Source organism: Rhinopithecus bieti, unplaced genomic scaffold, assembly GCF_001698545.2.
Source record: "Rhinopithecus bieti isolate Rb0 unplaced genomic scaffold, ASM169854v2 scaffold_13262, whole genome shotgun sequence".
NCBI classification, from domain to species: domain Eukaryota; kingdom Metazoa; phylum Chordata; class Mammalia; order Primates; family Cercopithecidae; genus Rhinopithecus; species Rhinopithecus bieti.
Window position 1 is genome coordinate 4413613 of NW_016808004.1, and position 12991 is coordinate 4426603.

At 44.5% G+C, this 12991-nt stretch overlaps 1 protein-coding gene across 1 annotated transcript in view; it reads left to right on the plus strand.

The window, feature by feature from the left end:
* Window positions 1-1916: 1916 nt before the first annotated feature.
* The window catches only part of ISY1 (ISY1 spliceosome associated protein), a 37124-nt gene continuing 26049 nt past the window's right edge, over window positions 1917-12991 (plus strand). The window contains exons 1-5 of the mRNA XM_017884956.1: window positions 1917-2206; window positions 3991-4013; window positions 4581-4632; window positions 6208-6273; window positions 6451-6493. Coding sequence (XP_017740445.1) covers window positions 2204-2206; window positions 3991-4013; window positions 4581-4632; window positions 6208-6273; window positions 6451-6493 — 187 coding nt within the window. The 5' untranslated portion in view covers window positions 1917-2203. The remainder of the gene's footprint in view (window positions 2207-3990; window positions 4014-4580; window positions 4633-6207; window positions 6274-6450; window positions 6494-12991) is intronic.

The following is a 12991-nucleotide window of genomic DNA, read 5'->3' on the forward strand; positions in this document are numbered from 1 at the left end:
ACTAGGTCAGCTTGGGTCTTAAGTCCACCAGTCACTATGCCTAAGGAGATGGGATGGATGTAATAGCTTAATCTAGCGCTTGATCCATACTTAAAGCTGGGGATGCAGTTCCCTTCCCTACAACCAGAGGGCTCCCCAAATGGAACTGAGATAAGTGAGTAGGGGGAGCGGATGCTAGGACAACATAGGTAACACCTTTTGAATCCTGTTAATATGTGATCTCTGCAACCTAGAGTCAGGGACTTAATGGATAAAGGTAGTATGGACATGTTGAGAAGGTCTCATTTGAGTGAGGAATGGCCCTGCTTGTTTGAGATCAGATATTTAAGGTAAAAGTTAAGCTGCTTGAACAAAAGACCCCCAGATGCAGAGGCCTTAACAAGACATGTTTTTATTTTTCTCATTTTACAGAGCTCAGTGTTCCAGAGCTGGGAGCGGGGGACTCTGGCATCTTCACAATACTTTCATTTCTGAATTCAGGTTGGCTGATCCCATGGACACCTCTCAGTCAGCAGAGAAAGGAAAAGGGCAAGGGATGTCTACTTTTGTCATGGCTTCATCTATGACGCACATCCCTTTGACTCGATTCTCACCAACCATTATAAATCATAAACCAGACAGGTGAGAGGATGGGGTCTGTAGTGGGGCGGTCATATGCCCACTTAAAACTTGTCACATTTCAGGCATGAGATTCTGGTGACTAAGTACTTTTCCTGTCCTGTCTGATCCCGAACCACATGTCAGCTGCTTCTCTCTTTGGCTTGTGCCTGCTGGCTGCTGCTAGGATGCCCATCACTAGTTAGGTCCCGTGGTGGAGGGAGTCCCTACAGCTGAGGCACCATGCTTGAAAGGGGAAAGTGGCTGTAACTGAATTTGCTGCGGGCCCTCACCTGAATTCCCCACCACAGCTCCCCTCACTGCTGACACCATGCGGGAGTAACCATCAGAACGTCTCCTACCAGGGACCTCTCCTGTCTTCCTGGTCCTTGTCTAAGGATCCTCTGGTCCCAGAAATGTTCTCAGGACACAGTGACAGCACTTCTCCAACCACCCTCCTCCCCTAAGTGGCACTTTTTGCCTGGAACTTAAATTTTTATTTTAAAAGAGGATGACCTCAAGCATCGTCCAGCTCTGAAAGGCCCCGCGATTCCAGCAGACGAGCCAGAAATGGCCTTAAGAAGTGACACGGAAACGTGAAGGAGTTTACGAAGCCCGGCCAGCTCCAACTCCTGCAGGACGCACACTCCAGCTCACACTACGGGAGCTGTCCGGGCCGTAGATCCCTCGTCGCAGTCAGAGATGACGTCCAGTAATTTTCAAAAGCGGATATTTGCTCTCACAGAAGAACCAAGAAGGAAGCCGGTGGGATTAGAGTAGCAGCGATAACTCAGCCTTCCACAAAACGGCGCCCAGCGCCTGCTCCCGCACTACCGATAGTGAACGCAAGACATTTCGCACCGCCTGTTTCGAGAGCTAAGACCCGCCGCCCAGGCTGAGTCCGAAAACCTACAGTCTCTCTGCACAAGCCCGATCCCAGGTCTGCGTGTGATGGTGCCGCGTGCTGGCGCTATCGGAAGACCGCCTGCCGGAGCGCGCCGGAATTTTCTCTCCCAATCTCCGGCTGGATCTCCCTTTCACTTCCGGTCCTCCCTTTCACTTCCGGTCCCTTTCTTTTACGTTTCCGACAAAACAAGAGGCTCTGTGGGCGGTTAGAATCTTCAGTTCCTGCGAGCGTCGGCTTCGTCTGGGCACGTCCCGTACTTCCGTTCACTTCCGGTCCCTTTCTTTTACGTTTCCGACAAACCATCAGGCTCTGTGGACAGTTAGAATCTTTAGTTCCTGCCAGGCGCGGTGGCTCACGCCTGTAATCCCAGCTCTCAGGGAGGCAGAGGCGGGAGGATAGCTTGAGCCCAGGAGTTCGAGACCTGCCTGGGTAATATAGCGAGACCCCGTTCTCCACAAAAAGGAAGAAAAAACAAGCAAACAAAAAAAGGAATCTTCAGTTCCTGTGAGCGTCGGTTTGGTCTGGGCACGTCCAGTACTCCCTTTCACTTCCGGTCCCTTTCTTTTGCGTTTCCGACAAAACATCAGTGTCTGTGGGCAGTTAGAATCTTCAGTTCCTGTGAGCGTCGGCATCTTCTGGGCCTGTGGAGTTTCTTGGACAGGGGCCGCGGGGCTCCAGGACGGCGCGCTTAGCGACACCATGGTGAGTAGGGTGAGGGGGCGAGTGGATGGGCGGGCAGGCCGAGGGGGCGCCCGGTCCCTCTGGGGCGCTCATGGCGTAGGGGCTCAGGCGTGCAATGCTGAGGGCTTCAGGTTCTTTGGTGTAACGAGGGGATTCTCTTCCTGCCTCGTTTAGCTGTCGCAAATTGAAAAACTGGAAACTGGGGAGCCGCGTTATCGTCCTGGACAGTGTCTTAATCCCGATGAAGCTCTTTCACCTGAGGGAAACAGACACAGAGAAGCGCTAGGGCCCGCTCCGAGTTACGGTGCATAGTGTGGGCCGGCTGTTTGTCCCTAAATACCACAGAGAAGATTAAAAGCAGTTGTGACTCTATGTTTCTGGGATTATTTCATTTATGTCCGTTCTCAGTCTGCTCCATAATACACACATCACGAGGGTAGGGGGTCTTTTCATTATTGCTTCCTTAATGTCTCACACAGAGTCATTGTAGATGTTCAATAACTATTGAAGAAATGAATGGCATAGACAGGAAGTGTTCTATGAGGGTGTGCTCTCTGTGGTCTGGCGTCATTTGTTGTTTCTTCATTTCTTCAAGAAGCATTTACGACGTGTAAATATAAGAATGCACGTAGTGCCGGTACAAAAATGTTGATTGGTTACTGTAATATTGGCTACTGTATTATTTTCATTAAGTGAAGCCCCTGTAAGAAACACGGGGCGTCATGGTTAGGTTATATGAGATATATTGGAAGCCATTGTAGATTGAGGAGCACAAGATCCCAAGAAAAAGAGAGAAACCAGAGGAATAGAAGTAGCCGTTTCGCGGGAGTCTGAGGCAGGAGAATGGCGTGAACCCAAGAGGCAGAGTTTGCAGTGAGCCGAGATCGCGCCGCTGCACTCCAGCCTGGGCGATAGAGCGAGACTCCATCTCAGAAAAAAAAAAAAAAAAAAAGAAGAGGTAGCCATTTCTGTGAGAAGGTATGTCCCAAATTACTGCGGTTGCGCCTGTCTACGAAGCATTTGCCAAGTTTGTTTCTGTCAGTTGAAGGGGAGAGTCTCAAAGGAGATTTAAATTGAATTCAATTTTGCTGAGTGTCTATAAACTGCATGCTTGTTGTATTTATCTCATGAAGACATCGTGACACCTCTGTGAGATGAGGTATGCACTCTATTGTAACGATGGGGAAACTTGAGTTATAGAGAGACTACTTCTCAGAGATGGTAAGTGGAAGAACTGGGAATGTAAGTCCCTGACTTAGTCGGGACTCTTTCTACCTAGACTACCACCCAGAAAACTCGGTCTCTGTCAGACACTGTGTTCAGGGATAATTGAGTTGACATTTAGTGTGACAGTACTTACATAAAGCTTACTTTATGAAAGGCAGTCTTCAGACTTATTTTCCCCAAATACCACTGGCAGGGAACAGGCAATTGTGATGCTGGGTGTTAAGTGCCATGGTAAGTATAATCCTTGATAGAGGACACCAGCCTAACTGGGAAGAAGGGGTCACAGAATAATGTTCTGGGTGGTCATGACACAAGTAAAATTTGAAGGAAGAATAATGTGAGTTAGCCACATACAAGGTGTTAGGGTCAGTGGAGGAGTAAAGATTCTAAGTAGAGGGAGGCGCAGCCTTGGTCACAGGATTTGGACATATTTGATTTTTGTTTATTGTTGTTCATATAGTAGTTCAAGTGGTTTGCTTGTGACTGTATTCTTGTAAAACTTTTCACTAAAAAGTAAATGGCAAGAAAAAAATATATTTTAAACATGGGCATTTTTCTTCTCTTTTCTCTCTTTCCAGGCCCGAAATGCAGAAAAGGCCATGTAAGTATCAACTTGGTTTTGGCTGTAAATTTTTTGTAACTTAATAACCACCATGTAACTCTTTTGTATTTCTTCTTTTGGTATTTGAGCCTTTTGAGAAGCTGTTTCTTTCTTTATATATGTTAAAAATAGCATTCCTGTTTTTGCCCGTTTGTTTTTTCCATTAATGTGTTTTCTCACAGTTTCTAGAACTTACACTGGATGTACATTTGTTCACCTGTGGTTGGTGCAGGAGTTGTGAGAGTGACAGCTAGAGAACACCAGGATGTTAGCCTTTTAACACCTGGATGTATTGCTCGTCACAGTGGTCTGATAAGTAGGGTTTCCCACAGTCCTTATGTGTAGTGTAAGTAAAATATATTCTTGGGTGTTCAGGAATACAAATTGCCTGTTAATGCCTACTCCTGAGAACAGGAAATCCCTAACTACTCTGGTTTCTTAATTGCTATGTATATATATATGAATGACATTAAATATGATCATAAGCAGATCTAACCCATCCAGGAACATGGGTAATGAGAAGTCTGTGTGAACAGGATCTAATGCAGTCTTTTATATCCCTGATAGGACGGCCTTAGCAAGATTTCGCCAGGCTCAGCTGGAAGAGGGAAAAGTGAAGGTTGGTGTAAATCTTCCTCATGAACTGTAAAGTATCAAGAATAAATGCAGACTGGGCACAGTGGCTTATGCCTGTAATCCCAGTACTTTGGGAGGCTGAGGTGGGTGGATCACTTGAGTTTAGGAGTTTGAGACCAGTCTGGACAACATGGCAAAATCCCTTCTACAAAAAATACAAGATTAGCCTAGCCAGGCATGGTGGTGCCTGCCTGTAGTCCCAGCTACTGGGGAAGCTGAGGCAGGAGGATCGCTTGAATGCAGGAGTCTTACATTTCAGGGAGTCATGATCATGCCACTGCTTTCCAGCCTGGGTGACACAGTGAGAACCTGTCAAAACAAAAAGCTGGGTGCAGTGGCTCACGCCTGTAATCCCAGCATAGTAGAGGCTGACAGGTGGATCATTTGAGGTCAGGAGTTTGAGACCAGCCTGGCCAACATGGTGAAACCCCGTCTCTACTAAAAATACAAAAATTAGCTGGGCGTGGTGGCAGGCACCTGTAATCCCAGCTCTTGGGAGGCTGAGGCAGGAGAATCACTTGAACCCTGCAGACGGAGGTTGCAGTGAGCCGAGAGCGCGCCGCTGCACTCCAGGTCAACAGATTCAAACTTCAGAATTTCCTATTTCTTATCTGTACCTGCTGACGCTCTTGAGAGTCTGTACACTTGAATACCTCCTCATAGCTGAGGCAGGGTGATGGATCTGCCTGCTTGTTTTTCAGTTTATTCTGTATTATGATGAGTGGGCCCCCCTCTTTTTTTTTTTTTGAGATGGACTGTCACTCTGTCGCCCAGGCTGGAGTGCAGTGGCGTGATCTTGGCTCACTGCAACCTCTATCTCCCTGGTTCAAGCAATTCCCCTGCCTCAGCCTCCCAAGTAGCTAGAATTACAGGCACATACCACCACGCCCAACTAATTTTTTTGTATTTTTAGTAGAGATGGGGTTTCACCATGTTGGCCAGACTGGTCTCAAACTCCAGGCCTCAGACAATCAGCCTGCCTCGACCTCCCAAAGTGGGGATAACAGGGATGAGCCACCGTGCCCGGCCTGATGATTGGGTCCTGTATTACTCCAGCTCTAATACTGAATAATGGGAACTTAGGAACTGGAGTAAGTTGTGGAGAACAGCTGTAAGCTGAAACCAGTAAATGATTTCATCTCTTAGAGACTCAGCCAAATTAGAGATAATATATACCATTCTTTGGATTTTTTTTTTTTAATTTTATATGCACATGTATATGTATACACCCATATTTATGTATGTATGTTTTAAACACTGATAGACATTGTTTCTTAAGGTACTATAAATATGCCATGAAATAGCTATAACCTAGTTTAGCTGTCTCTCTATTGCAGGACAGTTAAGTTCTTTTCAGTACTAAATACAATGCAATGAACGTTTTTCCTAAGGAGAGTTTGCAGAATGAGGTTTAAGGCTTAATGAGAATCATCTGGAATGAAAACTTCAAATGTATTTAGGCCATTAGATGATTTAGGCTTAAGGCCTGAATCAGTTGTGAATGCTGTATGAAACTTGTAAATAGTATAATGGAAATGTGTAATTTTTTTCTCCTTAGGAACGAAGACCCTTTCTGGCCTCAGAATGTACTGAGCTGCCCAAAGCTGAGAAGTGGAGACGACAGGTATGTTCTGGTAAATCTTATTTCAGTAGAAGTAACAAGTCTCTCATTTCTTCTTACTATCTAAATGACTGTTAAACCAAAAGTCTAAGTATTTTTAAATACTAATTTTGAATTATAGTTTTTCTGTACTTTCTAACATATTCAAAACTCATTAAAATGTATTACTTTTTTTAATAGATCATTGGAGAGATCTCTAAAAAAGTGGCTCAGATTCAGAATGGTAAGCAAACTTGTTCCTTTAAAGTGCTTGATTCTCAAATCCACAGTTAGACTTGAGGACTTCAGCACTCCTCTCACAATAATCAGTAGAACAAGTAGATAGTAAATGAGTAAGGACATAGAAGAGCCAATCAATACGATCAGTCAGTTTGATGTAGTTGAAAGTTGTAGAATACTCTACCTCACAACACTGTACCTAACAAAAAAGAATACATGGTTTTTTTGTTTTTTTGTGTGTTTTTTTTTTTGAGACAGAGTCTCAGTCTGTCACCCAGGCTGGAATGCAGTGGTACGATCTCGGCTCAGTTCAAGCTCCGCCTCCTGGGTTCATGCCATTCTCTTGCCTCAGCCTCCCGAATAGCTGGGACTATAGGCGCCTGCCACCATGCCCGGCTAATTTTTTTGTACTTTTAGTAGAGATAGGGTTTCACTGCCTTAGCCAGGATGGTCTCGATCTCCTGACCTCGTGATTCGCCTGCCTCGGCCTCCCAAAGTGCTGGGATTACAGGCATGAGCCACGACGCCTGGCCTAATACATGGTCTTTTTTAAGAGCACATGGAACGTTCACCAAAATAAAACATATTCTGGGCTGCAGAACAAATGTTAACAAATTTAAAATATTTGAGGGCGGGTGCAGTAGCTCAGGCCTATAATCCCAGCACTTTGGAAGGCCAAGGAGGGAGGATCACCTGAGGGCAGGAGTTTGAGACCAGCCTGACCAACATGGAGAAATGCCATCTCTACTGAAAATACAAAATTAGCTGGGCGTGGTTGTGCATGCCTGTAATCCCAGCTACTTGGGAGGCTGAGGCAGGAGAGTCACTTGAACCTGGTGGGCGGAGGTTACAGTGAACCGAGATCACACCGTTGCACTCTGGCCTCGGCAACAAGAGTGAAACTCCATCTCAAAAAAAAAAAAATGAAATTACACAAAGTATTTTCTCTGATTATAACAATAGATTCATATCTGAAAAATTCCTAAATATTTGGAAATTAAACAACACACTTTTAAATAATTCATGTGTCTGAGAGGAAACAGCAAAGAAATTAGAAGATATTTTGAATTTAATTAGAGTGAAAACATAATGTCAAAATTTAGGAGATGAAAAAATTTATGGGATATAGTGCTTCATTAAAAGTGTATAGCACTGGCCTGGTGCAGTGGCTCACGCCTATAATCCCAGCAGTTTGGGAGGCCGAGGTGGGTGGATCACGAGGTCAGGAGATAAGAGACTATCCTGGCCAACATGGTGAAACCCTGTTTCTACTAAAAATACAAAAATTAGCTGGGTGTGGTGGCATGTGCCTGTAATCCCAGCTACTCGGAAGGCTGAAGCAGGAGAATTGCTTGAATCCAGGAAGTGGAGGTTGTAGTGAGCCAAGATCGTGCCAATGCACTCCAGGAATCCATCTCAAAACAAACACACAAAAAATATATAGCACTGAAATAATGGAAAATTACGGAAGTTTTCAAATCAGTGATCTAAGCTTCTACCCTACGAAATTAGAAAAGAAGAGGCCGGGCACGATGGCTCAAGCGTGTAATACCAGCACTTTGGGAGGCCGAGACGGGCGGATCACGAGGTCAGGAGATCGAGACCATCCTGGCTAACATGGTGAAACCCCGTCTCTACTAAAAAATACAAAAAATTAGCCGGGCGAGGTGGCAGTCACCTGTAGTCCCAGCTACTCGGGAGGCTGAGGCAGAAGAATGGTGTGAACCCGGGAGGCAGAGCTTGCAGTGAGCTGAGATCCGGCCACAGCACTCCAGCCTGGGCAGCAGAGCGGAACCCCGTCCCAAAAAAAAAAAAAAAGAAAAGATCAATAAAATTGATAAACTTCTAAACTTCTAGTCAACTTCTAAACTTCTAGTCAGACTGACCAAGAAAAAATATACACAAATTAAGAATATTAGGAACCAAATTGGGAATATTACTATAGACTCTGTAGACATTAAAAGGATAATAAGGAAATATTACAGACAATTTTATGCCCATAAATTTGACAACTTAGATGAAATAGGTCAATTCCTTAAATTCCTCATAAGACACAAACTGCCAAAGCTCATTTAAGAGAAGTGGTTTTTTTTTTTTTTGGAGACAGAGTCTCGCTCTCTGTCACCCAGGCTGGAGTGCAGTGGCGAATTCTCGGCTCACTGCAACCTCCACCTCTCTGGGTTCAAGCAGTTTCTCCAGCCTCAGCCTCCCGAGTAGCTGGGATTACAGGCACCCTCCATCATACCTGGCTAATTTTTGTAATTTTTTAGTAGAGACAGGGTTTCACCATGTTGGACAGGCTGGTCTTGAATTCCTGACCTCAGGTAATACACCCTCCTCAGCCTTCCAAAGAGCTAGGATTACAGGTGTGAGCCACTGTGCTTGGTCGAGAAGTAGTTCATTTTTTTGTTGTGGTTTTGTTTTGAGACGGAGTCTCGCTCTGTTGCCCAGGCTGGAGTGCAGTGGCATGATCTTGGCTCACCGCAACCTCTGCCTCCTGAGTAGCTGGGATACAGGCGCCTGCCACCACGCCCAGCTAATTTTTTATGTGTGTTTTTTTTTTTTTTTTTTTTTTTGAGACGGAGTCTTGCTCTGCTGCCCAGGCTGGAGTGCTGTGGCCGGATCTCAGCTCACTGCAAGCTCCGCCTCCGGGGTTCATGCCATTCTCCTGCCTCAGCCTCCCAAGTAGCTGGGACTACAGGCGCCCGCCACCACCCCCGGCTAATTTTTTGTATTTTTTAGTAGAGACGGGGTTTCACCATGTTAGCCAGGATGGTCTCGATCTCCTGACCTCGTGATCCGCCTGTCTCAGCCTCCCAAAGTGCTGGGATTACAGGCTTGAGCCACCACGCCCGGCTTTTTTGTGTTTTTAGTAGAGACGGGGTTTCATCATGTTAGCCAGGGTGGTCTCGATCTCCTGACCTCATGATCTACCTGCCTCAGCCTCCCAAAGTGCTGGGATTACAGGCGTGAGCCACCGCACCTGGCCCTGAAGAAATTTTTGATTGTTACAACTGGAAGAGTGCTACTGGCATATAGTGGGTAGAGGCCAGGGATGTGTTAAGCTTCCTACAGTGTCAATAATTCCACTGTTTAGAGACACAGTTCAAGAAGAAATGGTAAACCTGAGTAGTCCTGTATCTGTTAAAGAAATCGAGGCTGGGCACCATGGCTCACACCTATAACCGCAGCACTTTGGGAAGCCGAGGTGGGTGGATCACCTGAGGTTAGGAGTTCAAGACCAGGCTGGCCAACATGGTAAAACACCATCTCTACGAAAAATACAAGAAGTAGCCAGGCATGGTGACATGTGCCTGTAATCCCAGCTACTTGGGAGGCTGTGGCAGGAGAATCACTTTAACCCAGGAGACAGAGGTTGCAGTGAGCCAAGATTGGGTCACTGCACTCCAGCCCGGGTGACAGAGTGACAGTCCATCTCAAAAAAAAAAAATAGAAAAAAGATGGAAAGAAATTGAATTCATTTCTAAATAATTTTCTACAAAGAAAATTCCAGGCCCAGATGGGTTCACTGGTCAGTTCTACCAAATATTTAAGGAAGAAATGATACCAACTCTACATAGTTTCCTCAAGAAAATGGAAGAAGAGGGAACACTTTTCAACTCATTTTACGAATTTTAGTATTAGTATCATTAAAATTCATTTTATAAATATTTATTATCAGTATTACCCTCATGCTAAAATCAGAAAAAGATGTGGGAAATAACTACTGACCAATATTTCCTATGAATATAGACAAAATCTTTAATGAAATATTAGCATATCAAACCTAGCAATGTATAAAAAGGATAATACATCACAACTAAGGATTTATTCTGGAAAACCATAGTAGATTCAACATTCAAAAATAAGTTAATTCACTATGTCATTCTAAAGAAGGAAAACTGTATGATGCTATAAGTAGATGCAGAAAAAGTATTTGACAAAATTAGACATTTATTCGTGGTAAGAACTCAGCAAACTGGGAATAAAAGGAAACTTTTTACCTTGATAAAGCACTTTTTTTTTTCCTTTTGTTTTTCTGCGATAGTGTTTTGTTCTTGTCACCCATGCCGGAGCGCAGTGGTGTAACCCCAGCTCAACGTAACCTCCGCCTCTCAGGTTCGATTGATTGTCCTGCCTCAGCCTCCCGAGTAGCTGGGAATACAGGCGCCAGCCACCACGCCTAGCTAATTTTTGTATTTTCAGGAGAGACAGGGTTTCACCATGTTGTCAAGGCTGGTCTCGAATTCCCAACCTCAGGTGATCCATCCACCTTGGCCTCCCTAAGTGCTGGGATTATAGGCATGAGCCACCACACCAGGCCCGGTACTAAACTTCTAATAAGAAACCCATAGTCTAAACTATTTAATGGTGAAGGATTGAATGAATAAGGTAAAGACATCCATTCTCACCACTATATTCAGCATGATACTGGAAATCCTAGCTGGTGCAGTAAAGTTAGAAAAGGAAATAAAAGGCATAAAGATTAGAAAGTAATAAATAAAACTGTCTTTATTGTGATGTAGAAAATCTTACATAATTTTCTTTGTTATTTGAGATGGAGTCTCGCTCTGTCACCCAGGCTGGAGTGTAGTGGCGTAGTCTCAGCTCACTGCAACCTCTGCCCCCTGGGTTCAAATGATTCTCCTGCCTCAGCCTCCTTAGTAGCTGGGCCTGCAGGCATGTGCCACAATGCCTGGCTCATTTTTGTATTTTTAGTAGAGACGGCGTTTCGCCATGTTGGCCAGCCTGGTCTCAAACTCCCACCCTCAGGTGATCTGCCTGCCTCTGCCTCTCAAAGTACTGGGATTATAGGCATGAGCCACCACGCCCAGCCTAAAATCCTACATAGTTTTGTATGTAGAAAATCCCAAGGAACCTACAGAAAGAATTCTAAAATGGATAAGTGAGTTTATCAAGTTCACAGAAAAGAAGTTCAATATACGGAATTTTATATATATATACACACATACACACACACACACACACATATATATATAATTTTTTTTTTTTTTCTGAGACAGAGGCTTGCTCTGTCGCCCACGCTGGAGTGCAGTGGCCCAGTCTTGGCTCACTCCAACCTCTGCCTCCCAGGTTCAAGCTATTCTGCCTCAGCCTCTCGAGTAACTGGGACTACAGGCATCCACCACCACACCTGGCTGATTTTTGTATTTTTAGTAGAGACAGGGTTTCACCATGTTGGCTAGGCTGGTCTGGAACTTCTGGACTCAATTGATCTGCCTGCTTCAGCCTCCCGAAGTGCTGGGATTACAGGTGTGAGCCACCATGCTCAGCTTCAAAGTTATATTTTTATATACTAACATTGAACAGCTGGAAATACAACATTTTTTAAAAGTGCTATTTACAAAAGCACCAAAACACAAGAAATAACTTAGGTATAAATCTTTTTTTAAAATTATTATTATTATTTTTTTGAGACGGAGTCTCACTCTGTCCCCCAGGCTGGAGTGCAGCTCACTGTAAGCTCTACCTCCCAGGTTCACGCCATTCTCCTGCCTCAGCCTCTCGAGTAGCTGGGACTACAGGTGCCCGCCACCACGCCCAGCTAATTTTTTGTATTTATAATAGAGACGAGGTTTCACCGTGTTAGCCAGGATGGTCTGGATCTCCTGACCTTGTGATCCACCTGCCTCGGCCTCCCAAAGTGCTGGGATTACAGGTATGAGCCACCGCACCTGGCCATACTTAGGTATAAATCTAACAAAATACAGTCAGGATCTGTATGCTGAAAACTAGGATGCAATGATTAAAGAAACCAAAGAAGACCTGAATGAATGGAGAAATATATTGTGCTCTTGTATGGGAAGACTTAACACAGTAAAGATGTTGATTCTTTCTTCAAATATATCACAATCAAAATTCTAACAGGATTTTTTGTTTACATTGATATTCTGTGTCTGAAATTTAATTGGAAAGGCGAACTACAATAGCCACAACAATTTTGAAAAGGAACAAAATTGGAGCATTCGTTCCACCTGATTTCAAGATGTAATAGAAAGCTCCAGCTTCCAGGTAATGTGGTATTGGTGAAAGGATAGGGCACATAGACCAAGGAAACAGAATTAGAAGTCCAGTAGAAGTCCAGAAATAGAGCCACACATAAATGGTCAGTTGACCTTTTTATTTATTTATTTTTTTTTTAATAGAGACAGAGCCTTTCTCTGTCACCCAGGCTGGAGTACAGTGGTGCAATCATAGCTCACTGCAGCATCCACCTCCTGGGCTCAAGTGATCCTTTTGCCTCAACCTCTCATGTAGCTGAGACTGCAGATGCATGCCACTATGCCTGGCTAATTTTTTTCTTTCTTTTTTTTTTTTGAGATGGAGTCTTGCTCTGTTGCCCAGGCTGGAGTGCAGTGACACGATCTCTGCCTCCAGGGTTTAAGCGATTCTCCTGCCTCAGCCTCCCGAGTAGCTGGGACTACAAGTGCATGCCACCATGCATGGCTGATTTTTTTGTATATATATATATATATATATA